The sequence below is a fragment of the Aplysia californica genome, unplaced genomic scaffold (genome assembly GCF_000002075.1).
Source record: "Aplysia californica isolate F4 #8 unplaced genomic scaffold, AplCal3.0 scaffold00046, whole genome shotgun sequence".
NCBI lineage: Eukaryota > Metazoa > Mollusca > Gastropoda > Aplysiida > Aplysiidae > Aplysia > Aplysia californica.
The window spans coordinates 957636-985423 of record NW_004797316.1 but is presented as its reverse complement, the minus strand read 5'-3'; the positions used below and the strand labels follow the sequence as shown (position 1 = coordinate 985423).

General features: G+C 39.3%; 1 protein-coding gene across 1 annotated transcript; it reads left to right on the top strand.

The window, feature by feature from the left end:
• Positions 1-40: 40 nt before the first annotated feature.
• On the top strand, positions 41-26753 carry LOC101854149 (ATP synthase mitochondrial F1 complex assembly factor 2). The gene is made up of 8 exons (XM_005092463.3): positions 41-224; positions 9955-10002; positions 11103-11248; positions 11824-11921; positions 20054-20134; positions 20499-20611; positions 22816-22931; positions 26366-26753. The coding sequence occupies exons 1-8, from the start codon at positions 113-115 to the stop codon at positions 26507-26509; spliced, it is 858 nt and encodes a 285-aa protein (XP_005092520.1). The 5' UTR covers positions 41-112; the 3' UTR covers positions 26510-26753.
• Positions 26754-27788: the final 1035 nt, after the last annotated feature.

Genomic DNA, 27788 nt, shown 5'->3' with positions numbered 1-27788 from the left:
CACAATAATTGCATGCAAACATAGAGTCGCGGGAATTAGGTGACCTGGCGAATTTTTAGTGAGAGCTCTCCGGCTCACAAAATCTAAGATCTAACAAAAACAATCGTCAATCATGGCTGCGCCCTTGGTATCGCAAAAATTTCTGACATCATGCTTGAAATCGAAAAATATCTCACACGTATTTGAATGTGTCAAATCTGTACGGAATTTACACAATCCTAGAGGTAGGAACGTTCACACTTGTCGATATTTCTTGCATCTCCGTCGAAATTACAGTAGTAGATCTAGAGATCTAGCTAGGCTAGATTCTATATAAAAATAAAAACAGACGACTAGATATTCTATATCTATATCTACAATCTAGATCTAGATCTAGATCTAGATATCTAGATGTAGATTTCTAGATCTAGATTCTAGAATATAGATCTATAATCTCTAGATGTAGATATAGATATCTAGATCTAGATCTACATACTACATGCATCTATCTATATCTAGATGAGAATAGTGCAGGCGAGTCTTTTGGCTATTCTCACCCGGTGCGCGTTCACCGTTATAGCCTAGATCTAGGCCAACAAATTTTGCGTCCACCCTAAACTTAAACCACAGAATTCTACACTGTGATAACAGAAAAATTGTAGAATTCTGTGCCGTGAACAAACGTTCCATTACAACTGTAGCCTACTAAAAGCGTACAATTTTGTCTGTGGGCAGTGGAGAGAAAGAAAGAGAGAGAGAGGAGTAGCGCGAGAACTTCCGGTCAAAACAAAGTCAAAATGGCGACCCGCATAGTTTGGCTTGATTAGAAAAGTTAAATAGCCGTAGCATCTTTTTTGTAGACAACCAAATTACTTTACTTTTGTGTTTTAACATCATTTTTTAACTTTGTTTTGGTCAATTTGATCGTCCACACCGATAGACAGTATTCAGAAAGAGACAGAGAGAGAGAGAGGGGAGGAGTAGATCTTGCGAGAACTTCCGGGCAAAATAAAATGGCGACCCGCGTAGTTCGGCTCGATTCGAACAGTGAAATAGCCATAGCATCTTTGAAGACGATCAAATTAGCTTACTTTTGTGCTATAACGTAATTTTTTCTTGGCTTTTATCAATTTGATCATCCACACCGATAGACAGTATTCCAAAATGAGGAAAAGCAGGTCTTGTTTCGCACCGGGTGAGAATAGCCTACGCTGGCAAGTCTCACCCGGGGTGAGAGGTAGATCGTTTTTCTATTCTCACCCCGGATGAGAATAGCCACTTCCTTTCTGGATATAGATATAGATATATATCTTATCTAGATCTAGATCTACTAGATGTAGATTCTAGATCTAGATTGTAGTTAGACTAGAATCGGCAACAATTAATTTATTATAGATCTAATCTAGATCTAGATATAGATCTAGATCTAGTAATTAGGGGGTTTCACGCTCGCCTGGCGAGTGGGGATTTCCGCTAAAATCCCGTTTTTTTTCTCTTTCTCGGCTCATAACTTTATTAGATTAGTTCTTAGCCTAGCATCATAAAACTTAAAACCAACATGAAACGAGAGGTCTAGATCTATATATGTGCTTTTTATTGCCATGTTAGTTTCAATGGGGGGAGAAATGTGTAACATTATCGATTTTTGAGTTAAAACTACGATGTTCGTTACGCGTTGCACGCAAAAGCGTGGCACGCAAATTTTGACAAATTTAGAGTGCAGCGCGTTTCGGGCGGTTTATTCGAGCTGAATTTTCGATCGCTAATCGTTGTAGGTGACCTTTGAAATCACGTGATTCTGTTGTAGAATTGGATGCTGAAGAGTTTGCAACCCACCCGGAGTTTGTACGACGCTTGTGTAAAAAGTTATGGTAAAACATACATTTTATCTTCAAAATTCTTTTTTATTAACAATAGAAAACGCTCCCGGGGGACATTATATTGGTAGAAACATCTTTTAGCTCTCTAGAAATGTCATTTTTGTTTAAAATGATTAAAGTTTTGTAGAAGAAAATTGAGCTTTACTACACTACTGTAGTTCACTTCGTAAGGTACAAAAAAAATCACCCGCAGAGCCAGAAGTCAGGGGCAAGTAACTCTGGATTTTTAAAGTAACTGATGTAAACAAACAACTGTCATCAAAGGTATGACTAGTTTTAGTAGTACAAGGGTGACCAAAATTATTACTAACGGCCAAAGATACTTTTTTAAATATTTGAATACTGAATATAAGAAAGTTGAAACTAAAATGAAACTTTCAAAGTCAAAGTATAGTGAAAAATGTGGTGGGATTTGGTCTTCCTCCAATGTGATAAAAAGAGTGAAATCGTATCAATCCAAGAAGGAAAAAGGTTGATTGAAGAAAGCGCAGGTCAAGTACTAGAAAATCTTGATCGATTGGGGAGGGGGGCGGTCCCCGACTCTGTGTGCATTACACTAGCATCTGCGTTTGTCGCGGCCGCGAATCGTATTTTTTGGTCCGCGAATAGCGGCCGAGATTTTCGCATAAGTTTTCAAAAAAGACAAAACAACAAAGCTACTTCAAAACATATTAGAACATGTATTTTGATAAGTTTTAAGATGTCCATGTGTATCTATTTTCATGCGGAGAATATAAAAGTAAATTACATACTATTTATATTGCTGTCTGTCTTTTATTTTTCTCTCTTTGTGTGTTTTAATTGTTGGTGAGTTAATTTTTCTAAAAATTGTTCTGATTATTCGTTTTTCTTTTTTTGCGTTTTTACAGCATAATGTCTTTTAATTTAATGCTGTTCCTACCCTTTTAAAAATATAAATGTGTTATGTTAGAGCGTGTCTCCTCCAAAACCGAATACTGACACTGGCACACCCCAATTGTGTGTGATTCCATAATATAATTTACTTGTGGTATCCTGCAAGCCTACTTTTTCTTGAATTACACACGTTTGGGGTTAAAACAGCCAATCTTCAGGTAGGTGGACTTGCGCCCTAATTAGTTAATTTTTGTGGTTATTTATACATGCTGTTTTAATTTTGATTTCATTCTATTGTGAAACCTTTATTTTCAACGTTTTTACCCTCTTGGTGACAACAAATGATGTTCTGGATGCTCAAAACAGAGCACAAGAGATTGTGGTGCTATAGACAGACCTGCCACTCATCCCGATTTAGTCGGGATATCCCGATTTTTTGCTCCAAATCGCAAGCATCCTGATTTTCCCGATTTCGATCGCGTGTATCCCGATTTTTTGTCCCAGTCTGCTGTTGTGTCGGATTTTTATTAAAACGTACTCTGCCTTATCCTTTATCGCGGGAAGCACCCGTTGAACTTTTTGTCAGTAGGAACTCGGAGCACTATTTCCCGAAATATCGATGCCGCAATTAGTAGTTGACTCGCCCCACGTTGTGTGTGATCTTTGCCCCACTCAGAATTCTCCGATGATAGCCTGGTAACTGTTACAATTTGGGACATACAAATAATCGATAATATTCGTAGTTAGTTCCGCTGCTACTTTCAAAACAAGCCTTGTCCGAGGTCTGGTAACTGTGCGTTCACACCAAACACTCGGACGAGCGACTGTCTTTCTAACCCTTACAACAGAACTACATGTATTTGTAACTGCGCTGACAAGACTAACATACGGCCGATGTCGTTGCTTTAGTCTGAACGCATTATGAGGGATAAGAGATTTGTTGGTACAATTGGTCGGTCGGCCCCTGTTGTTATCCAAGAGTACTAGAAGTGGAACGACTGTCGATCATCTGAGAGTATTGTGTGAACGCGCAGTTAGTCGGACCCGTTAATAAAATTGTTTCAATCACGCATTCGCGTCACGTGACCATTGACGTGACATAGCATCGCCGTGTGAGTTCTGCGTGTAGGGGACCGTCCGTTGTCGGGGTCAACTTAAGTTCATGTATTTCGGGACTTATTGGTTGGGGTGGGGAGGGGGGTATAGACACTTGGACTAGGAGTGCTTGACGTGATGCTTCAGGATTTACAAAAAATAACGATAACTCGCGCGCACGCGCACACGCGCTCACACAAACACACACACACACACACACACGCGCGCGCGCGCGCGCGCAAACAGACAAAGACACTCAGGGGGCATATAGGCCAAGTAATTTATGGACACCCCTGGAAAAATTCTAAGTCAGCTTTGGCAGTCACCTTGGTGATATGCTGTTGATCCCGATTTTTTTCTCCCTGAGATCCTGAATTTGATTTGAGGTTTCATAGAGTGGCAGGTCTGTATAGATTGTTACCTCTATCAACATATTGCTATATTACGTCGTTACAGAGAGTTGAAAGCTTGAAAATTAATGGCAACTTTTTGGACAACTTTTGCCACTTTTTGTGGCAACTTTTGGACAAAAAATGGCAACAAACACAGATGCTAGATTACGCAGTAGTCATTTGGTGCACAGTTAAAAATAAATTGAAAAATCTTGATGATAAGTTCACTTGGCAGCAAGGCAAAGTGAAATAATAATTAGTATTGAGCTCCTCAGAAGAAGGATATTATAAATGACTGTTGCTCCTGCCAAGTTCAGTGGCTCAGAAGCCCATGTTACTTTGAACTTCTGTTGTGAAATGAAAAAACGGAATCTTGTTGTTGACTGAGAATATTGCTGGTCTGGTAATTGGTAATATGGCATGGTATCGTAGGGAGTTTACTTATTATGTACTTTGCTTATTTTTAGCAGCCTCTGTTACCTTTTATACTTATGGTGTCGAGGCGAGAAGCAAACATCTTTCTCTTGATTGTTATGTATGCTTATATTGTTTTTGTTCAATGTTTCTCCTACTGTTCCAGCAGTTGAAAACATCTCTGTGTTGTTGATTTATTATTGTTATTATTCTGCCTTTCCTGCCTTGCTTCTTCGTGTGTGTGTTTTTTTAGTTAATTGAATGTAGGTGGTTTTACACCCCCTTCCTGTCTGTTCGGGCCAACCTAGGCTGAGAGAGATACTACAGTGGAAAGACAGAGATACTATACTGTTAAAAAAAAATCCAAAAAAAAACAACAACCGCAAAATCAAATTGGCCACCATGTATAATCGTACAGCACTGAATAACTGTTGATATAAATGAAGGAAAGAAAATACGTTTTGAAATGTTAGTCATTGCTGTTTATTGATTATCAACAAAATTGAATTGATTTTGAACAATCAATTGGATGCTCCTATCTGTCCGTCCAAGGGCGGCCATTCATACTGGGTGTGGCCTTCTGCTGACTGGAGTACCGCTTGACATCTTCTGGGCATGGAGACGATGAGACGGCGAATGTTGGGGAGTGGTATTGCCCTCCACTCTTCATCCAAGGCGGTAAACAGTTCATCAGGAGTGGCAGGGGCGACAACTCTGTTCCGGAGACGTCTGTCGAAAGCATCCTTAATGTGTTCTATAGCGTTCATATTCGGTGAATTTGAAGGCCATGGGAGTGTCTGGACATTGTTTCTAGCCAGAAAGTCTCTAGTTATCTACTCTGGCAGTATGCGGTCTGGCATTGTCCTCCGGAAGATTGCCCCTGGTTGTTGAAGCAATGGAAGGGCATGTGGTAGGAGAACGTTGTTGATGTAGGCCTGGGCTGCCAGATTACCTTGTACTCTCACCAGGTTGCTCCTGCGAGTGTGGTTGATTGCTCCCCACACTATCACACTGCCACCACCATGCGATAAGGCCTGGGAGGTGCATCTAGTTGCGAACCTCTCATTTCGATGTCGGTAAACTCGATGTCGTCTGTCGGGTCGAGAGATGAGAAAATTGGATTCATCACTAAACCATACGTGCCACCAGTTCTGTAGCTTCCAGTTGACGTGTTGAGTGGCCCATTGTCGTCGCTGTTGGCGATGCCGGTCCGTCAACAATGTCCTTAAACTGAAAGGTCGATATGCGCGGAGCCCTCTTTCTCGGAGTCGGTTGCTTACTGTCTGGTCGGAAATTCTGATGACATTCCGAAGCGCTTGGACCGTTGAAAAGGCAGGCACAAAACGATCCCGCAGGTGATGACGCTGAATAAAGCGATCCTGGGCTCGATTTGTTGCGCTTTGCCGTCCACTTCTCGGTTAATCGGCAGTGGAGTTGGACTGGTGAAACCTTGCTAAAAGTAGACTGTGACACTCTGAAATGTGTGACAACATCAGTTAGACTTTCTCCGGCTTGCAAGCGTCCAATAGCCTGGTTTTGCTCTTCTATCGTTAGTCGTGGCTTGACGTATCGCTGAACTGACAAACCATTTTTTCGGCCATTATAGAGCCGCCCAGTGAATAAACTCACACGCCAAATTTCGTTCGACTACTCACAAGATTAGACAAGTTGTGAGCTTTTCAACACTCAATTATCACACAATTCAACAGTTTAGGCTGTGCCTACCTGTGACTGTGAGTAAACAATGAATGTGTGAAAAAAACTAGCATGCACAAAACCTCATCTTTACATAATTTATTATCACGAAAACACAAGCACTTGGTTAAGCTTTTCATTTTTTGAAGAGTATAGATAACAATTTCCTCCCCTCTTGGGAGTCAACACTAGATCTCCTGCTTATGAAAGCGAAGCTCTTAACCACTGTACCACAGACGCTGGTTCTCTTCCTCTGTATCCATCTATTCTTTGGTTGTATGCTCTTTCACTTTCATTGGATGCATCACTTTTTGCCGATGTAAAGAATGTATACTTTTGCTCAAGACTGTTGGCATTTGGGAATTAGATTCAAAATCACTAAAGTCAGGCACGAATAATATAAATACATCGGGAGATGACACACGTCTTCGACACATCCATAATTCGGGTTAAGGGCTAAAGGTGATGAAGTATTGCAGTCAGGGAATGGCAATTTGTACGAGCTATTCATGATTTTCAGTTTTCAGTGTTCGTGTTTTCCGTGCCCAACTACATTCTTTTTTTCGGGGTGAAATATGATTTTTTAAAAATAAACTGGATTTATTGTTGCTTTTTTTACAGTTCATTAGATGCGCCTAGTCGTGTTGATTAAGAAAATATATACTTTTGTACACTTTTGACTTAAAACATTAATGTTATGTCACTTTTAAGTCAAAATCAGTTGCGCATTTCGTCAATGGCGGCCATATTGGCGGCCATATTTGGTCACATGACTTTGCACATTACGTAATACAATGTTTATCATGTAGGCAATTGCATAACCTTTCTGGAAATGTATGATTATCATATGTTTTACTGGCAACTTTTTCTTTGAACTAAGGAAAACTGTTGCTAAGTTGTCTTTCTCATGCCTAATTTCGCACATTTTTGTGCCATCCTCTTGTCTATATACGTAAGTAATTAATTATCCTCGAAAAATGCCCAAATTCACAACAAAAAACTTGCATAACTTTTGAACCTTTTATCCAATCTTCATGCAGTTTCTTTTTGTTTTTCTCAGCTCCTTTAGCTCTATCTAGTGACATATAGATCTATATTTTTTGGTCAAATTAATCGTTTAAAATTTTTTTCGTGAAACCCCCTAGTAATAGTGTGAGAAGACTGTTAAAATGGCGTCATGTAGACCCCGCAATGACATTGTCAATAGCAGATAGGTACAAATCGTGGTTAAAATAAGAACTCAAAGGTCTCTATTAATGATGATTGATAATGAGTTGGGTGTGTGTTGATTCAACACCATTGAAATTGTTTCTATACGGGAGGGAGGCACCATCAGCCATAGTCATAGCCATAACATTTGGTTTCATATCATCGGTCCTTGACCTTGAGCAGTGACAACAAAACGTGTCACTTTATAGACATAAGGGCATGATATACACTATTAACAGAGACCTTAGAGTACTTATATATTACTGATTATCTCTTACTTGTTGAACTTGTCAAGCTGGCGTATGTGTCGACATCGAATGGCTTTAATCCACTGCCTACACTTTTCGATGTCACAAGGAAAACGATAAACTGGAATTCTGTCTAAAGATTTGTAATTTCCATGCAGAAATGTATTGCTTTCTCCTTCTCCTACAGTAGTCTGTCCGACAGTTGTAGACAGAGTAGTTCCTCCCCATGATGACAAGGTTTGCAGTATTTGCAGCCTATTCTAGAGTAGCCTAGAATCTAGCCCTTCGCCATTGTCAGCAGTATCTGAATGGAAAATCAAAATCACACAAAACAAGCACAGAAACACTCCAATTGTCACATTGTGTCTAGATCTAAAGATAGAATGTCTGGCAGTAGTGTAGATCTAGATGGATCTCTGGATTACATCACAACCACTATCATCATGATTATCATGCACACAGACACAATACCAATGTAAAAATGAGTTTTGAGAAATTTAATCCACAACAGTCTAGTTGAGATTCAGGTTCAAACAATCATATAGATCTAGATCTAGATTTCTAGATCTACACATGTATTAATCCACTGATCACTCTAAAGAGTTAACGTTTTAAGGAGCAATCAAAACAGTGATGCACAAACCACCGTCATTTTGTCATGATTAGGTCGGATGTGATCTCTGATTTAGTAATAGCGTCAAGTGATTATTGTAAGTCGACTCCTAAAAATGCCAAATGATTTATATAGGAAGTCGACTCCCTATAAATCACTTTGTAAAAAGTAAGAAAAGCTTGTTCGTTCAGTTTACCCTGCTGTTGGTGAAATAAATTTTAAATAGTAGACTACCCGCCTATTTCTTGAATAGAAGAAGACAAGATATTTTTGGGACTGAAGGAGGTTGGGGATGCCTGGCGTCAGAGGTGAAATTAGTGAGAAAATTATTAAATCGAATTTCAAGTTTTGGGCTCAACGCCTTTTACTTTTATGTTAATTTATAAACACATTTATGTGTGGATTTTACCGAAAAACAATAAAAGGCACAAAGAGTTATAAATTTGCATTTTCTAAGAACACTCAAGCTTTGGAAGTCACTAAACTTTATGATGGAACAACCTGTATTTCTGTGAACCTCAAAAGATGTTGTAAGCAGTAAAACTTTGGTATAAAACGTAATCCCTTTGGACTCAAGATTTTGGACTTGCAAGTAAGGCTTGGTCGTGGTGTGTTAGCCTGAAAAATCCCGTGGACAGGGGAGGTTACAGAGAAATATTTATATACTTTAGTAATCAATGCACACATTGTGTGTGTGTGTGTGGTGGGGGGGGGGGGGGGGGGGGTTGCAAGCGTCCACTGGCAGCAAAACTTCCACAATATGAAAACCTCACCCTCTCACTCTACCTGATTACTTTGCTTTTCTGAGTGTGGAAAAAGTTGCCTTTTGTCATTTTTCTACATTCTCATAATATAGATCTACATGAGCTTTGCAAACTAACCTTTGTTCGTTAAAATCCTTTGAAAAGTTAATTTTATAGCTTAAAGTACTTTTTATGCAGAGGTAAGTTTTATACACATACATAGCTTTTAAAGAATAAAAATATTGAGTAAATGACAAATGAGACCCAGGACTTCAGAAAGTGAACGTTACAGCCGAGAGTAAGTTTTAAGCGTTGTACTTTATACCAAGTTTCACTTAACCTTTTTTTTTCACGGTTGTTAAAATTTTGGGGGGAGGCATTTTTTATTTGAGATTTTTAAAAGTAAATAATGACAATTTGTAGACTGCCAACTGTCTTTCTGGAGGACTGGATGAATAATGATGGTCAGGTTTGGTTGGATTTATCTTGAAGATCTTTTTGTTGGACCTTATTTGTCTTAATGAAGTTTGACCTCTGCTGTCTTAATGGAAGTTCTTCTCTGATGGGTGTTTTAAGCACCATGGCTTTTGTGACCTTCTTTTTAAAATCTTTCACTCCCACCATTTCTTTATCAGTAGTTTTCTTGTTATCTGCTGTATTTTCTCAATTGGAGTAGACTGCATGGAGCCAGTTATTATGCATCAGGAATTTTATTTTTTTAGGGTTTACTGCTGTTTTCATTTTCACTGTATTTGGGGTAAGCGGGCTCCACTGCAGATCTATATGTTTGTTTTTTTCCCCAGCCTTTCATTGTTTGTTTCTTGGTTTCAGATAATTTGAAGAAATTCTACAGACAAGCGACCATAGCCACCTCAGATGGTATGATCTATGTTTATTTGTTGGCACCTCAATTTGATAGTACAGAGACCAGTAGACTCAAATAGTTTGAACTCATCAGGATCGTGTCATTTTGCTGACGTGATGGGAATTTTAACCAAAAAATTACACCTTTTTTACTACATGAGATTGTAGTATATAATGACAAATTCTTTGAAGAATCAAGGATTCATTTCAGTTTTCTTTAGCTGCTGTTCACACACTTTAATTCTTTACAAAACCTTGATATAGGTTTGAGTGTGGCCAGAGTGTGTAGTGACATATGGCTTCTGATAAGATGGTGTGCAGTATTGCAGTATTGCATGTCTTCTCACTGCTTCTCTTATATAATTCTCTATTTTCTTGAAGCACATTGCCCGCAAACTGTAGGGGGCTTTAGAACCTATGCCCTGTCTGCGAGTCCTTCTCTTGCAATATTTTTTTCAATCTTTAATTATATTGCATCCACCATGTTTAGATTACTAGTTCTGTCATGAGTCTAATGTCTTAGATGAGATTCCCATTCAGCTATGGTATATCAAAGGGCTATATTTTTCGGTACTGCTTAGCTTGATCTTTTATGTCCTGTTCACCCTATTGGGAATACTTTTAGAATAAATCAGCAGAAAATGTTCTGAACTCAGGTCGAGGGGTCCATGTGTTTAAATAATGGTCATTCAAAATTAGCACTCCCCACTATAGGGACAAAAGTGAAATATTCTTCATGTGATTATTTTTATTTTGCAGTGTACTTATTCGGAACATATAATGCTTGAAATGCTTTCATGAAGTGGGCATGAATTCTAATTTTGTGCAGATGGTCAGAGATAGCGCAATTTTCAGGCTATGCTTGATTTGATGTGACCAATTAAATTAAAAGGTAAATTTTGTTTTTTTATTTCTTTTTATTTTATGTCTCTGACAATTCTTTCTCGAATTGGATGCAGACATTAAACACCCTTTTGCTTTTTCTTATGAGAAATCTTCAGTTCTTGAAACACTGAAACGTGAGTTTAATTTCTAAGTTTTACATGTGCTTTTTTTTTCCAGTAGTATATGCTACTTTATATAACTTTTGACTTACTTCATTTTTATGTTTCAAGGATGGTATGAAATCAACTTGGACAAAAGGAAGTTACGGACTCCCCATGGAAACATTTTTCGGGTGCCCAGTGAGCCACTTGCCCTTGCAGTTGCCACAGAATGGAATTCACAAGACAAAGTTATTAACAGACATAACATGCACTTGGTATGTCGATTACTGGAACATGAAAATGAACTCTGCTGTTTGCATCTGTGATCTGTGTGTGTCAGAGCAGGATTTTTGTAATATTTATTATAGTTTTATCCGTATTTTAATGAGTTGTCCTACTATTTTCAGAATAGGTCATATTGAATGATTAATACTTCATACCCCAGTACGATACCTGGTTGAGAGGAAATATAGGAAAAATGGGGGGAATGCTCAGACCTCTAACTTCTGTTAGAATATAATATTATTATGTTTTGTTGAATATTAGGCTGTGATACACTTTTGATGAAAGTTTGGAAGTTCAGCCCCCAGAGGCTATGCTTTTGTCGGTCTTTGCTACTTGATTGTGGGTTGCAGTAAACTGTATAAATGAGGATATGCCTTGCTGATTTTTCTACTGATTCTGTTAGTCAACCGTGCTGTTTAAGTAATGCTGGTTTAAATTATCAGTCTAAATCTCTTAAGACATGAAACATTTTACTGTTACAGATGTAAGAACTTCATTTATATTAACATTTTGGTGTAGGGTTATAACCTTCTTTCTACTACTTTTGGCATTTGTCTTTCTGTAGACATCCTTGTGCAACACAGCGCTGGAAAACCCGTTCCACAGAACAAGGGAACAGCTGACAGAGACTATTATACATTTTCTGGAAACTGACACCATTTGGTATGTTGAAGTAAATCTTCGCTTTGTGTTTGCTTCAGAACATAGACAGAGGTTGACTGGCGTTTGAGCTGTGAAAATTTTTCATTTTTTAAGGGTGATTTAATAGGTTAAGATTTCTGTCATATTGACATTTTTGTCAGAGAGAGATTTGTCAGTCGCCTTTTTTTCTCCTTCAGTTGAAATGAATGTAAACAACTTTCCTATCAAGACTTCAGTCCAGTATTAACTATGGCAATAGGTGAAAGTATCTAATCTGTTGTTTTAACCAACATCTTGTAAACATTGAAAAAATGCTGTCACTCTTTTATGCTGTTAAATATATTTGCAGGGGGGGAAATGTCAAGGTCATTTAGTGTATTTATGGACTGATTGAACCTTTGGGAAATAGATCAAATAACAGTCATAATTTTGAACAATTTGAATGGATACAGTGGAAACCATATATAACAGGCCCGGTAATAACAGGGATCCGGTAATAACAGGGATTTGTTAAATCTCCGTTTTTTCTTTCTCTTTGTCTCTATTAAAAGTTATCAACAATAACAGGGCCCCATCGGAGCCCAACCGGTTATAGCAGGGACAAAGGCTCGTTTACAATGTATAAAAAGTAAGAGAGAGACAGAGACAGAGACAGGGAGACAGAGAAAGACAGAGTAACGCAGTGAGGGAGCAAGCCCACGCAAGCCATTCCATTGCAAGCACACGAAGCGTGTGAAGCGAGAGAGGGCTGAGTTGTGCTGCAGACCTCGATCTAGCCCGAAACCTAGCATAATGTCTCTTGCGCAGGCCTGCCGCATGGCCAAATTTTAATCTGGTCTACACCACACTGTGACTGTTCACTAACAACAGTACATGTGTAGATCTAAGCTTAACGCACTCTTTTTTTTTACTAATATAGAATGAGTATATCATCTCCTGAGAATTCTGACCATCTAACTCTGAGATTTTCTCGAATTATATTTTTCCTTAAAATAGATTGACATGACGAATGGCTACGTCCTATTAAAATCTCGAACAATTTTGACCAACAAGTCTTGTTTTATCAAGAAATTCTAACTGTACATTCCGACTGGTTTCCACGACAGAAGAATTCTAACAGTCTTATCCGTTTAGGTCGCCCGCCATTGTGGATCACGGCGATAACGCATTGCTCCGAAGGAGGCGTTTGATTATGTAAAATCAGAAAAGGCTGCTTTTGTTAAAGGGTTGGTCGACTGTTTCGAGCCTGTGGAGAAAAAGGAGAGAAAAAGCAGAAGATCAGGGTTCATGAAGTACCGTCTGCGGGTGAATGGGGCCAGATTCAAAGTGTGTGAGGCTTTCTTTCTGAGATCTACAGGACTCTGTAACTAGTGGGTTCAATATGTTCTCACATGTGGGTTGGGTGTAGCAGAGGGTTAGGTTCAGTTAAGAGAAAAAGGGCGAGGGAAAAGAATTCAGAATCGAAGGTAATTAAACAGCTTCTTCGTGATCTGCCCAAATTGCCTTCTCACTATTTTCGGATGGACTCCAGTAAGTTATACTTGGATTCTGTTTTCCAGAGCTTACAGTGTATCGCTGTTTGTGCAAAGAAAAGTAGGAGTCGGGGGGGGGGGTTACTTTCTACCTTCAAGTTTAAGGAGGAGTTCAATGCTATGAACCTGTCATTGTTCCATCCTCAAAAAGATAGGTGTGATCTTTGTGTGGGCTGTGGGGAGGGGAATGTGGAAGAAGGGGCAAATAAAAAAAGACAGCAGACAAGTAAAAATGCATGGGCAGCCCCAAAATCAAATGCATCACAATGGACTTGCAGTATAGTTCTATATCCACGCACTAATGCATCTGCTTTGTACTACAAGACGAAATTGCGTGTACACAATTTCACAGTATATAATCTAGAGAGCAAAGACTGTTTGTTATGTCTCAAATTAAAGCGAGGGTGCTCTGACTGCAAATGAATTTGCTCCTTGTGTGGCTGATTTTTTTTCATCTGATTTGACTCCAGGGGAATGTATCATCAAATGTGGCTACATGTATCAGAACCGCAATGTCACAATGAATTCGGCAATGTTACATTTCAGCTGTGTCAATGGTAAGACCGTAACACAGAAATTCCTAGAGAAGGGTCGTACACAGATGGAGGTGGACAGTGCTCACAGCACATCTACTGCCCAGCTGATTATGTCAGGCTGATGGAAAAAAGTAGGAAAGTGAAGCCATATGTTGTCAAGTATTTTTCTTTTCTGATTTCACCAACCCGACCAATCAATTAGACCCTTTCAATACACACTAGATGGTAAAATTAAATACAAACTTGGATTTGATGATGACTGGTCACATCTGCCATTGAAGCGTGGCGAGTCCAGAGACATTCTCCATAAAGACATGAAGGAACTGCTTCTGTACCAGGGTAGAAAGTTCAAACACATACAAGACATGAAATCTGTTGTACCACAATTTCTCTGACAATCTAGAATTGAGTACGTCACCAGTGCACATTTTAAAACCCATGGCTGAGTATAATTTAATTTGCAGTGTATTGTGCTTTGGTTATGTATTTTATTTTTAGCTAGCCAGAGCATTCTAAAGCCTTTTAGTGGTCCTTGGACAACAGGAGAATTAATGCCTGTTGACACTGGATGCTGCTATGGCATACCTCATCTTACTGACTTTCTATGAAAAATTTGTTATTTGGGCCATACATTGGATGGGGATGTATTCTATGAAGTTTAGTTGAGCTTTTTAAAAATCATATTACTTCTACAGTCTTCCAACCTAGTTGAACCATGTTTTTAGCGTTAGAAGCATTTCAATTTCTTCCACTGGAGAATTGATGGGTCGCTTCTAAATCTTGCTCGACTTCTAGTCAAGACCAAGATCAACAAACCAAACAACAATACGAGACCTTTTCTTCGCCAATGATGCTGCTCTTGTTGCTCAGGGTGAATCAACCCTACAAACAATCCTGTTTTTAAGAAGATTGAGACCAAGAGGAAGGTCAAAATTGAGGTACAAAGACACCTGCAAAATCAGCTTTTATCTAAGTTTGGAGTAGATGTTAGCATCTGGGAAGAAATAGCTGAGGACAGGAAAACATGGAGAAAATGATAAAGGAAAAAAGTATCATGCTTGTGACAAGAGAGCAGCCTCAGAAACAACCAGGCTGAGAAGCGCCAACAACGAAAGGAAAACAGTAAAAATACAGAGCTTCCATCTACCTGACATTCAAGCCCTGGGACAGAATCTGCACTTCAAACAGGAATAATTAGCCATAAAAGAAGCTTCATGAATACAACTCATATACGAACATTTTTCTCTGTCCCCCCCCCCCTCTCTCTCTCTCTCTCTCTCTATCTCTCTTTCCGTCTCTCTCTCTCTCTCTCTCTCTCTCTATCTCTCTCTCTCGCCCCCCTCTCTCTCTCAGTCTCTCTCTCTCTTTCTCGCTCTCTCAGTCCCCCCCGTCTCTCTCTCTCTCTCTCTCTCTCTCTTTCTTTCTCTCTCTCTCTCTCTCAGTCCCCCGCCCTTTCTCTCTCTCTCTCCCTCTCTCTGTCTCTCTGTCTCTCTCTCTCTCTCTCTCTCTCTCTCAGTCCCCCGCCCTCTCTCTCTCAGTCCCCCGCCCTCTCTCTCTTTCCCTCTCTCCCTCTCCCTCTCTCTCTCTCTCTCTCTCTCTCTCTCTCTCTCTCTCTCTCTCTCTCTCTCTCTCTCTCTCTGCTATACAAGTACTACATGTATGTAGTACTAATTAGAACTTTTATAGTAGGTTTCCTATTGGATTGACTGCAGGTCAACATTTCGAGTTGTTCGGTAACATTAGCATGTCACAATGACTGAGTTAGACATAACGAAGCACGCGGCGTCCACGCTGGGTTGGAGAATTCTAAACGAACACTTTGTTCATCGACACTTAGATGCTTAGAAATTCACAAGTGAATGGTCTATCCCTGTAATTCTGGTTTAGGTCAAAATAACAAAATTTCGGCAATTTTGATGTAAATACTTAAAAGTAGAATAATTTATTTCAGTCTAAAGCGTTTAAAGGCTGTAGGGCCTATATCTCCTCCTACAAAAAGATGTATTTACAGACCTACCGACGGCATGCTAAGCTGTGTAACTGGCATTACGTAACGTCCAGTCAAATTCTTTCAGACAAAACTATGAACTATGATGACACATTTTTTAAGAATTTGTGATTACAAAATTATTTAAACAGTTTTCTTATTGCTTTAATTTTCAAACATAAGCATGGAGAGCATATAAAATGGTGAGGATCACAGAAGCAAGAAATTCTGAATGCCTTTGTGTTTGCATTTGTGTCATCATAGTTATGTCCAAAAGAAATTAAAAAAACTTTCGATTTTCATATCTTAATTTCTTTTATGAAAATTTGGGCAAACAATGATTCAGAATATTCAGTTTGACTCACAATGCATGTTAATGATGAAAAAAATGCCACTTTATTTACATTTTACTATGAATCTCTGCAAAATATCTACAGTAGTCTCCGCCTAAATGCTTTCGTCATCTGACGGGTTTTTTACTATATAATTTAGAAGTACAAACGCACGGTCACTCCTTCTAAACGCACGCTCCAATCTGCGAAACACGCCGACAAGTTAAGCTTGGCAATGGGAAATTTCCACTACAACCTGCACAGCCTGCATAAGACAAGCCTAGAATTTACTAGAAAATCGGACATTTGGTGAGAGTGCCCCTCACACGTACAATGAGAGTGATGGACAGCGTTTACACACCCTACTTTCCACTGACGCATAGGTCTCGGTCTAGGGCTGGTCAGTTAATGTTGGGGTGGGGGGGATTGGGGAGACTGAAATGTTTTTTGATTGGTCACTGGATATGTATCTTTGAGAGATGGTTTCTGACTGGTGTTTGAGTGACTGCGTGTAATGTTTAGTTCGATATAGGCCTGGTGCCCGACATGCGTAAATGCCGTAAAACACTAGACATGCCTCTATAGGATTAAAGATTAGCCAAGTAAGCCTAATAAGCTGCGCTCGAAGAACTTATAACGTACTTGTTAAGCGAGTCACAAGAGCATATGTTTCTCGAGGATGATTCTGCATGAAGTTATGGTTAGGGGTGGTCGCTTGGAAAGCAACGTGGCTGGTCCGTCGTCTCTATGACTGACCAACAGTTTCCTCTTAGGCTATCTGTTCCCGACACGTTTATAGTGCAAATTCATTACATTGACTTTGCCCCCCCCCCCTCCCCCCGCCCCCATTCAACGCCTTTGTATTCTTAACCCCTGTCGGGGAATCCTTCACAAAACAGTCACGTGTCGTCACTTTATCTGCTAAAAATGACGCCCTCCTCAAAGGGAGATCACGAGAGTAAGAAGGAATTGGGATGACTGCGTCCCTTTCTCCCTTTACTAAGGTTCATGTTAACGCACACTCCATATAAACACACGCTAAGGAGCCCTCCCGAGCACTGTGCGTTTATGCGGAGACTACTGTAATATCTTTCGAACATAACCATGATGACACAAAATGAAAAATACCCTGAAAAGTAATTTACGGAACATTAAATTATTTTAATAGTTTTCTCATTGCTTTAATTTTCAAACATAAGCTTGAAGAGCATATAAAATCTCAGAAAAAAGAAATTCTGAAATCTTTGTGTTCGCATTTGTGTCATCATACTTATGTCCAAAAGAAATGAAAAACTTTCCATTTTCATATTTTAATTCATTTTTTGGAAATTTTGGCAAACAAAGGTTCAGAAGATTCAGTTTGACTCATAATGCATGCTAATGGTGAAAACAATGCCACTTAATTCACATTTTACTATGCTCTATGTAAAATACCAAATATCTTTCTAACATAACCACGATGACCATTAGTGGATAAATGTTTGTAGTCATTTTGGAACATATCATCAATTTAAATGGTGATCCAAAAAGAAAACTACAACTTTTTTTCTAAATATTTCGCTCAAAATTTGTACTAGAAGAATGTTGTAATTTGGAACAGATATAATTCATTCAAAAAGAACTTGTTTTACACAAAATTCACATAGAAGAGACTTATTTTCGAAAACGGAAATGGCTTTTTATAAAAACCACCTGTAAATGAAAAATGCACCTATTTTTAAAATGTAGTAAGGAAAGTCATAAAATGATTCATTTGTTTTTTCCTTTCCTTTTATTTTCAAAATCTAATCTTTCCATCCGTGTAACCTCTAAACGATATTGCTTTTCTCCTACAGAGTTAAAAAATTTTTTTTTTAAATTCTGGAATTCTGAGAACCAATGGTCTATATGTCCTCCTTTGTACCCGACACAGTTTAACGCGTCATTCGTAATGTTTAGTGGTGGCCAAACACAAGGATCCACTCTACCATGAGTACTCAAAGCAACAGGAACACCTTACAGTACGGACCGTTGAGATGTAGGGAAGTCATTGCTGCTGACATCGTCTACGGACAGACGTCTCATGGGGCTCATCTACTGAATTCTGCACCCTGGTGACGTTTAAAGGGCTGCGTACGGTGTGTGATTGAAGTGATTGACCTGAAGTGGTAGTTTTATCTTGGAATTTTTAGTTTTCATTCTCTACAGGTCCTAACAGATGGACTACTTCCAACGTTGATATCAAAGAAGGCCTGAAGGGCACTTTGACATTATTTCCCTACCTTGTGCGAAGCTTACGAAATGAGTTGGTGGTGAGGAAATGTTCAATACAAAAAGCTCTCTTCCCTTTACTAATTTTAACCATGATCTCAACAGGCAAAGGAAACTTGAGAAAAACTATCTGCAAACTTCTGATGGCCTGTTAGACTACTGTAATTTGTAATATGGTGCAATCGTTGGGATTTTTAGTGGTAAACCTAATGCGAACTAGTGCGTCACACTACAAAAATGGCGACAGCTGAAAATGGGTTGGGGGTTTTTTTACGCGCTATGTAGATCAAAACTATTCTGAAGATTTATCTAAAATGAATATCAGACAAATTTCTTTTGACTTCCAAATGTTGTGTACAAATTTGAAATACAAAACTTCGATGAAGAGGAAAATATTAACAAAAAAAGTTGTACGTTCTTTTTGGGATCACCTCTCGTTGACATCTAGCCAAGCGCGCGTGGTTGCATCTAGATCTACCACTACTTGACCTTTGGAACGCAGTGCGATATTAACCATTTCTTGGTTTAAATTTTTTAACATAACATGTTTAGATTTGATGACGACATAACAAAACAAATGGATTCGTCTCATCCATCATTATTTTTCTCGCTGTCTTACACCGCACAACAATACGCTTTGAATTGATCGACAGGAACAATGCACGTTCCTCCGCCCCTATTATTTCTCGTTTTCTTACTGGTTCTTTCGAACATAACAAATGATGACAGCACGAGGCGTCGTGGGATTTCCGTTTTCTGCAAAATTATGTACGGGCACAGCTTCGAAATCAGTCAGGGTAGAGAGTAAAAATTGAACGATATTATGCTCGTTCCAGGGCCCCAAAATGGCCGATAGAAACGAAGTCACGGGCTCAAATATGAAATTTTATTTTGTTCACATTTGTTACTCATGCACATAACATTGTCAATGCAATATACAGTATAACATGAACAGCTCAAATTCGTCAAGACCAGCCTTGGTAGTTCGAGGGATCCATGGTTTGAGGGATATCTTACAAAGATAAAGAAGAGAAGAAAAAATGAGACCGCAGGCACAGTTCGGCGGATGCGTGATTTAGAGTCTTCCGTGCTCGAGCTATGTTATACTGTATTTATTTATTGCAGAGTTTTGAAGGGGAAAGAATATAACAAAATTAGTTGTTTGCAAAGTTGAAATTTGTTTCACCTTTAAAGTTAAAGACAGAAAAATGAAAATTTCGAGAAATAGATACTTTGAAAAAGATCACCTTGTGATATGATCTGCTGAAATGGTTAAAAGGAAAGAAGTACAAAACTAGGATGTAAAACATTATGCAACGAAAACAGACCGTTTAAAATACCAGTGATCATATTCCACCCCCACTAGAATAGAATCCAGTTTTGACCACTTTTCAGTCATTTGACATGCAGTCTAGTTAGGCCTATAACGTTTACTGTTTTTGAGAAGCTGAGTTTCTTTTGTTAATTTGTCTATCCCATATTTAGCAGCAATAGTATTTAATCTTTAATAATTCAGTTACAGACTGACGGAACCTCCAGAGTTAGAGAAAATGGAAAGAGAACAGTGGGATCCCATCTTACAGTGGGCAGCTGACAGGTGAGCTGTGAAGTCTGTTTCACAAGTTGTCAGACTTACAAAGAGGGGTCTGGTATGAATGGTGTATGCAATTTTTCAATTATTTCAATTATGATTTTATATAAAACTTAATGGTGAAAACGGTGTCTCATTTTTTTTGATTTTCAAGAACTCTAAAAATGGATGTTTTTTAAAATTGTATGAAGATTTATAGTCATCCTTATATATATATATGTATATCTGTGATATCAGCTGGGCATTTTTGTCTACAATTGAGTATTGTCCAGATATCTTCATAAAGCCAGATGACATTCCTGTTATGAAAAAGATGATTCAAATAATTTCAAACTTACGAATTGAATTACTTTCCTTATTTTCATTGCAGATATGGTTTAGAGATCACCCCAACTTGCAGTATTGCTCCACCCATAGTCTCTGATGAATCCAAGGAGATCATTCGGCGGCACCTACTCTCTTACAGTGACTGGGCCTTGTTTGGTAATTACTCCTATATATAGAGAGTTTTTCCTGGTAGAATTTAATCCTTTCCTGTTCAATGGAGTTGAAAAGACATGCTGCTAATATCTCTTGTGGGATTTCCTGAATTGTAGGCTTGATTATGAAAAAAAAATTGATCCCTACCATTAGGTTGTAGCCTTGGTTCCATTTCTGGTGAGGAAAGTGCCTCCATCAGAAAAATGAATATATGAGTGCTAGGAGGTTTGAAAGTGCACAAAAAGATGTATAAATAAGCTGCCATTGTTCCAGAAGACTGTGAACAGGAAAATGCTCAGAGTAACCCAACCGTGAACTGACACACTGTGTGTACAGGGGGAGAGAATGCTAACGAGTAAACATTCAAGTATTCAAATTGATGTCAAAGGAATGGAAACCTCTAAGACTTAATTATATAATCCTTTTATGTCATTGTTACTCAAGATTTGGAGAAATCGAGAGATATGCACCCTGTATTTATGGTGCTGAACTCTACTGTTATTCACCGTATTGCTGCTACTGCTGTTGTTATGGACTCGATGACATACAGAGTTATTCCTTTCTGTCCAATCCATGAAACGATTATTTGCTTGTTCTTCTCATATACTTTTTTTTGTTTGGGACGACATTCTCAATGTATAGGCTCAGTAAGAGAACTGAATTACCACATAAGTTTTACTATTTTCTGGTAGTTTGCAATTTATATGGTGTAGGAGACGGTTTTTCTATGACCAGTGCATTGAGTGTGACTTTGTTAAACGAAAAGATAGGACAATGAGCAATTTTGATCAGAGCCATCCCGCAAAGTAACATATTGTCGGAAGGCACCTTTTTATATAGAACTGCAACTGAGGACTTGATGCGTTTTTTTGTATACACCTATAGAGCTGTGTTCATATGGCAATAAACGCTATAAAATGAACTGCAGTATAGTCCGCCTATATCGACAAGCTTTGGAAAGTGGATTTGATGTCGATATATAAAAATGTTGATAGATTAAAATGTAAAGCGAAAGAGAAAAAAACAAGGGGAGGTCAGCAGTAAAAAACAACAGTCCTTTTTTAAGCCTTGATTCTTGAAATTAGCAAGAGGCAGAGGAGAGGGGGGGTTGTGGTTATGGTACCAAAGACCGAGAGGCCCAAGGCGCACACAACACACCAGCGTTAACTTTGTTGTAGCATCCTTGCAAAGCCTGTTTATGGCCGTTTGCTGGGGAAAATGGAAAGGCGAGGCACTGACTCGCTGACCATGGCATTTAACAGTGACAGACTGAGAATGGGATGGGGAAGGGGAGTGAGCGATCAGGAGTGGGGGTAGAGAGGTGATGCCCAGCGCGCGGGACGCTCACGTCTGTGAGGCACTGTATATCTACTGTGTGGGAGACAACACTGTGTAGGCCCTACATGACCTACTAAAGCCCGCTGTGTCGATATAGGCTACTTGGCGGGTATGTGGACTTAATCATGAAGAACTAATGCGGTGACCCTTAGCGTGGCTTTTTCCAACATTTATGTTCGTGGGTTCGCCAGGTACCCAGGAAGCATGTTAATAAAGCAGAGTGGGCCGAAAAAAAAGTCGATGTAAGAGAAATTGTTTGGTGAAGATATTGAAGGAAAAATTGTAATTGGGAAATATGTCGATGTGTCAAAAATGTCGATAAATTGGATGTCAATATAAGTAGATTATACTGCACATTATTATTATTGTTATTGCTTTACAGGTGTATATTTTTGGCGGGAACAGTTGCTTGCAGATACCTACTATATCGTTGTGGTGTGCTTTTCTTGCTGAAAATGTAAAGTGAAAATTGGCATTGTTGGTGAGCTTTTGAGAAGGTGGGGTTGCATGTTAAACCAAGAAAAGAAATAAAACACTTGGATTTGGTGTGACCTTCTTCAAAGAAAAAAGCAATAAAAATCAGCTGTTCAAATTTCTTGTGCCTTTGGTTCAGATGAGAAAGTAATAGCTAAATGGAACATTCTACGAATGGGAGACAGCTTTTCTCAGATTCCATGTTTGATAGGAGGCGAAAGTATGGGCCTTCTTTGTCCATATTACTTTGTTTTTCTTCTTTCTTCTGTTATCCCTTTGAAAATTGTATTTTGCACTGCAGCATATCTTATTGCTTGACCAATTTGCATTGGGTTTTGTTTCATACTGAACGTATACCCCTTTCTACGTACATGGACTGTTTTTGTCTCATCCAGGTTATCACTTTGCTGTGGACTCCATTAAATCTTTGTTGATTATTATGGCTCTTGTTGACAAGCACATCGGTGTGGAAACTGCTGTCGATCTCGCAAGACTGGAACAGTATTTTCAGGTAATTAGAGGGTCTGTCTCACCATTTTACAAGTCTAAGTTCGACTCAAAGTCACAGTGAAGGGATAGAGTCCTCAGCTGCTGAAAATTCAAATTTATCCGGGCTACAAGTATACTCGTAACCAGGACTTGGCAGGGCTACGAGTAACCTCAGAACAGCTATACGGTCACGTCAAACAGCTTGTTCTCCTTGCAATTATCAAAATATGGCGATGGTAGCTCTGTCTGAATATTTCAATTTCCCAGTGAACAGCGGTTTCTTTGTTCTTGATGGGTGTAGAAGCTTGAAAATTGTCTCAAAAACGCACGTTCACGACCGACGAAATACTTCAAGAAGTGGCGCTGGGTTGTGAGGGGGAATTTGATGAAAGTGACTCTGAATCAAGTGCCGTATGTTCTATTGAGGATGATTACGAACATGAATTAGACTAATCTAATAGTGATTCAGATCATGGTGAAGGGACTGGTACTGGAATTCATGCAGTACCGATGGATAGAGGTAGATCTGTAAATCGAAGGGGACATTGTGGGCGTGGGAATATGGGTCAAGTTGGGAGGATGGAATACACCTCAAAATCTACATGGTGCAATTAGTGTCATTCCTAACCGACTTGGACTTCGCCGATGACCTTGCACTGCTCTCTCACACACATGCTCAGATGCAAGAAAAGACCAAGGAACTCAACAGCCTATCAAGGAGTGTTGGCCTACGTATCCAGGCAAGTCAAAAGTAGTGAAGCTAGGAAAAGTTTCAAGCCCTGCTGTGACAGTGGAAGACACTCCCTTGGAAAAAGTGGACTCCTTTACCTACCTCGGAAGTGTCATCGATGGTAAAGGTGGAACCGAGGCAGATGTTGAAGCAAGCAAGCAATTATCAAAAGTCTGGAAAGCAAGCAACATCTCACTGCGCACCAAGATTCGACTCTTTAACTCCAACGTCAAGTCTGTGCTCCTCTACGGCTGCAAAACTTGGAAGACAACGAAGACAGTACTGAATAAAGTCCAGACTTTTATCGACAGATTTATGAGGAGTATTCTAAGAATTAAGTGGCAGGATAGAATAAGAAATGAAGAGCTGTGGAAAAGGACAGGACAAAAGGATATAGAAGTAGAAATAGGACTAAGAAAGTGGCGATGGATGGGACACACCTTAAGAAAGCCCAGCGGAAACATCACAAGACAGTCACTGCAGTGGAACCCACAAGGAGCACGAGGCAGGGGTAGGCCACGGGAAACATGGAGGAGATGAGTGGAAAGGGACATGAGAGAAATGAAGCTGACTTGGAACGAGCTTGGAAGGATGGCTCAGGACAGAGATAAATGGAAGGAGCTTGTATGTGGCCTATAACCCTGCCAGGAGTGAAAGGCATTGATGATGATGATAAACCACATACATTTTCAGATACTACATTCAACGTCTAACATAATGGTAGGCACCATAGAATGAAATTTCAAAGTCCTCTGATTTCATAGTTAACTGCACCATCTTATAGAATTTATTATTCTGAGCATTTTGATACCAAATTTATACATATAGCTTCATTTTAACAAAGTTATGATCATCTGAAGTTGCAGAAAAACGCTATATTTTTTAAATTGCGAATTGTCTGCACTTTGAGATGTCATAACAGTCTTAAATTTGAATGGACGTTCACAAAAACTTGTTAACACACTCCCATGCACATAGAGAAAAAGCCCAATTTTGTTTTCAGGGTTATCATATAACCAGAAGATGGAAATTTATTAACGTAAACATGGCTTTTTGACCGAAATGGCAAGAAATACAAGGGGAGGTTAAAAAAAACACTCGCGACCCCCGGCTTCTCGGCTGCGCGCCGACGGGAAGGAAAAAGAATTTACACGAAACTGGGGCCATGGTGCCCTGCTTGCAAGCTGATGAGGAGTGTCCAGTCTTTATTTGCTTTTAGTGGCTGTGTTATTCTTGAAGAGGAATGAATGGGCTCTCTGCCGATATATTTCCGTAGTCAGTCCGATCACTGGTTCCGTAAAAAAACAGCATCGAAAGTTTTCACACGCAAATCTCCTCTATTAATTCTTTAAGGAGAGTCTTTAGAAATAATCACCGGAAAGAGCGTTTTCTCATCTTGAAATATCGACGAATAAGATTGCTGTATTTTATACCATACGCTCCTCGTTTCTGTTCAACTGAGGTCACTCTAAAAATCACTACACGAAACGTGCGGTCGCTGCAGTGAAAACTCGATAGTGTTGTCTTTCATCCCACAAGATTTTGCTTTCAAAAGAATCGTTGATTCAAATAAATAATACCACTAAAAAGAGGAAAAGCGTCTCTTTTTTCTGATATATCAAGTGTCTGTGTGTATGCATGATCACACGGTGTTTTAGGAGGGTAAAAATATGGGTTTTGTTCTCCGTGACTGTGCGCCACATGGGTGCAAGGCCAGTTTGCGGTACCTAATAATTGCCAAATTTCCTTAAAATCTAAGAGTTATGTAAGAAATACAGGACTTTGAAATATATACCCTGAATTCCAACTCATATGGTGCGGCGGCCCCAGGACAGGCACAGAGTCTATGGGGGGTACAGCCAAAATAGAAAGAGTTAAACTGTTTGGTCATTGTTTGCGAGTTTTTTGCTTTGCTTTCTGCTGTACATTAGTTTGTCATTTCCTAGCTGATACCCCACTATGTTAACATCAGTAGATGAGGATGTGGGAAGAAGAGGAGAGGGTTATTATTTCTCAGTATACACTATGGTTCAAAAGCTGTATTTATGAGCACCTTTTGATATAATTGAAAAGTCACCTCAAGTCTCCGGTATCTGTGGTACAGTGGCTAGACGCTTCGCTGTTGCACCAAGAGACTTGAGTTTGATTCCCGAATGGGCAAAATTTTTATTGAATCTCTTTTTGCTGGGATCTTATATCCCTCTCAGCTCGGGTTGACCTTGACAGGCAAGGTCGGAAGTTCGCCTCCTAAACCATCAAAATTTTATGGATGAGGCATAAAAAACCTTTATATTTAAAAGAAAAAAGATTCAACTTAAGTCATTTCTGTTTTTAGATTAAAAGAGATTCAGACTTTTAGTCGGAACACAATGTACTGTATGATATATGTGTTGCTTTTTGTAAAGCGTTCAGAGGTTTTGTTCTGTGTTTGGGGTTGAGTGCTATAAAAATATCCAAAGTGTTATTACTACCAGTTAAAGAACTATAGCTTGAAACTATGTATCAGGTATTGTGGGTTGTACATTTAAAAAAGGAGAATTGATCAGGTTGAATTGTAAATTCAATATTGTCCATTTCAAGACAAAGGTTTATCTTTTCACATCTAAAATTTATGGATTTTGTTGCTGGTCTATCTTGAATGCTACCACAAAAAAAAAGAAGAATGAAAACTTCTTTTTTTCCCCCTCCTTTCTTAAAGCAACACTTGTCTCTTTTGTCCTCCCCAGACAAGCAGATGGGGCTCTGTGGAGTGGCACCATGATGTAGAGCTGTATGAGCTGCGTTGCCGTCTTTCTGCTGCTGCATTGTTTATTCACTGGTGTAGTGAGAGCTCCACGATCAAACAAAAGGCAGCTCTGGCTCCTGTATAATGATTTCGCTTCAAGTTTGACTTAGTGTTTTTTGTTTGTTTTTTAAAAACTTACACTTGGACGTATAAGAAGAACAGCAAGAGACATCAATAATAACTGGATCGATAAGATTTGAATAGTATGGAACTTGTAACCAATTCAAGAAGTGCATACTAATAATTTCTAGAAGCGTAAGTACTTGCCTTTGGATATGTGTTGATGAGTATGGATGTGTGTTGGCATGTGCTCTGCTCATGTGAAAGGATAGAGATATCTGGGATATCAAGTAGAGTACAGTAGTCTCCGCCTAAACGCACGGTGCTCGGGAGGGCTCCTTAGCGTGTGTTTACACGGAGCGTGCGTTTACATGAACCTTTGCAAGGGGAGGAAGGGATGTGCAGTCATCTCAACTCCTCATTAACTCTAGTGACCTCCCTTGGAGGGAGGGGGTCATTTTTGCAGATAATGTGTTGGCACGTGACTGTTTTGTGAAGGATTCCGCGACTGGGGTTAGGAATACAAAGGCGTGGGAGGGGGGGGGGGGGAGAAAGACAGATTCAATGTAATAAATTATATTATTATGCACTATAAACCTCGGGAACAGATAGCGTAGGAGGAAACTGTTGGCGATAGTCATAGAAACGACAGCCCAGCCTCGTGACTTTCCAAGCGACCACCTCCGACCGTAAATTCACGCAGAGTCATTCTCTACATTCAGAGAAACATTTCTCTTGTGATTCGTTGAACAAGTACGTTATAAGTTCTTCGAGCGCAGCTGATTAGGCTTACTTGTCTAATCTTTTATCCTCTCTAGATCTAGTGTTTTACGGCATTTACGCGTATCGCGCATCAGGCCTAGATCTAACTAAACATTACAAGCAGTCACTCAAACAACAGCCAGAAACCTTCTCTCAAAGATACATTTCCAGTGACCAATCAAAAAACATTTCAGTCCCCCCAATCCCCCCCCCAACATTTCAGCGACCAGACCTAGATCAAGATGTCTATGGAAAGTTGGATGTGAAAACGCTGTCCATCACTCTTTCTTAGGCTTGTCTTATGCAGGTTGTAGTGAAAATTTCCCCTTGTCAAGCTTAATCTGTCAGCGTGTTTCGCAGATCCGAGCGTGCGTTTAGAGGGAGTGACCGTTCGTTTGTACGTCCAAATTATATATAGTAAAAAACCCATCAGATGACGAAAGCGTGCATTTGAGCGGAGCGTGCTTTTGTATGGCGTGCGTTTAGGAGGAGACTACTGTATAAATGTACAATGTGGAAAAGAAGGTATAATGGGTGAGATT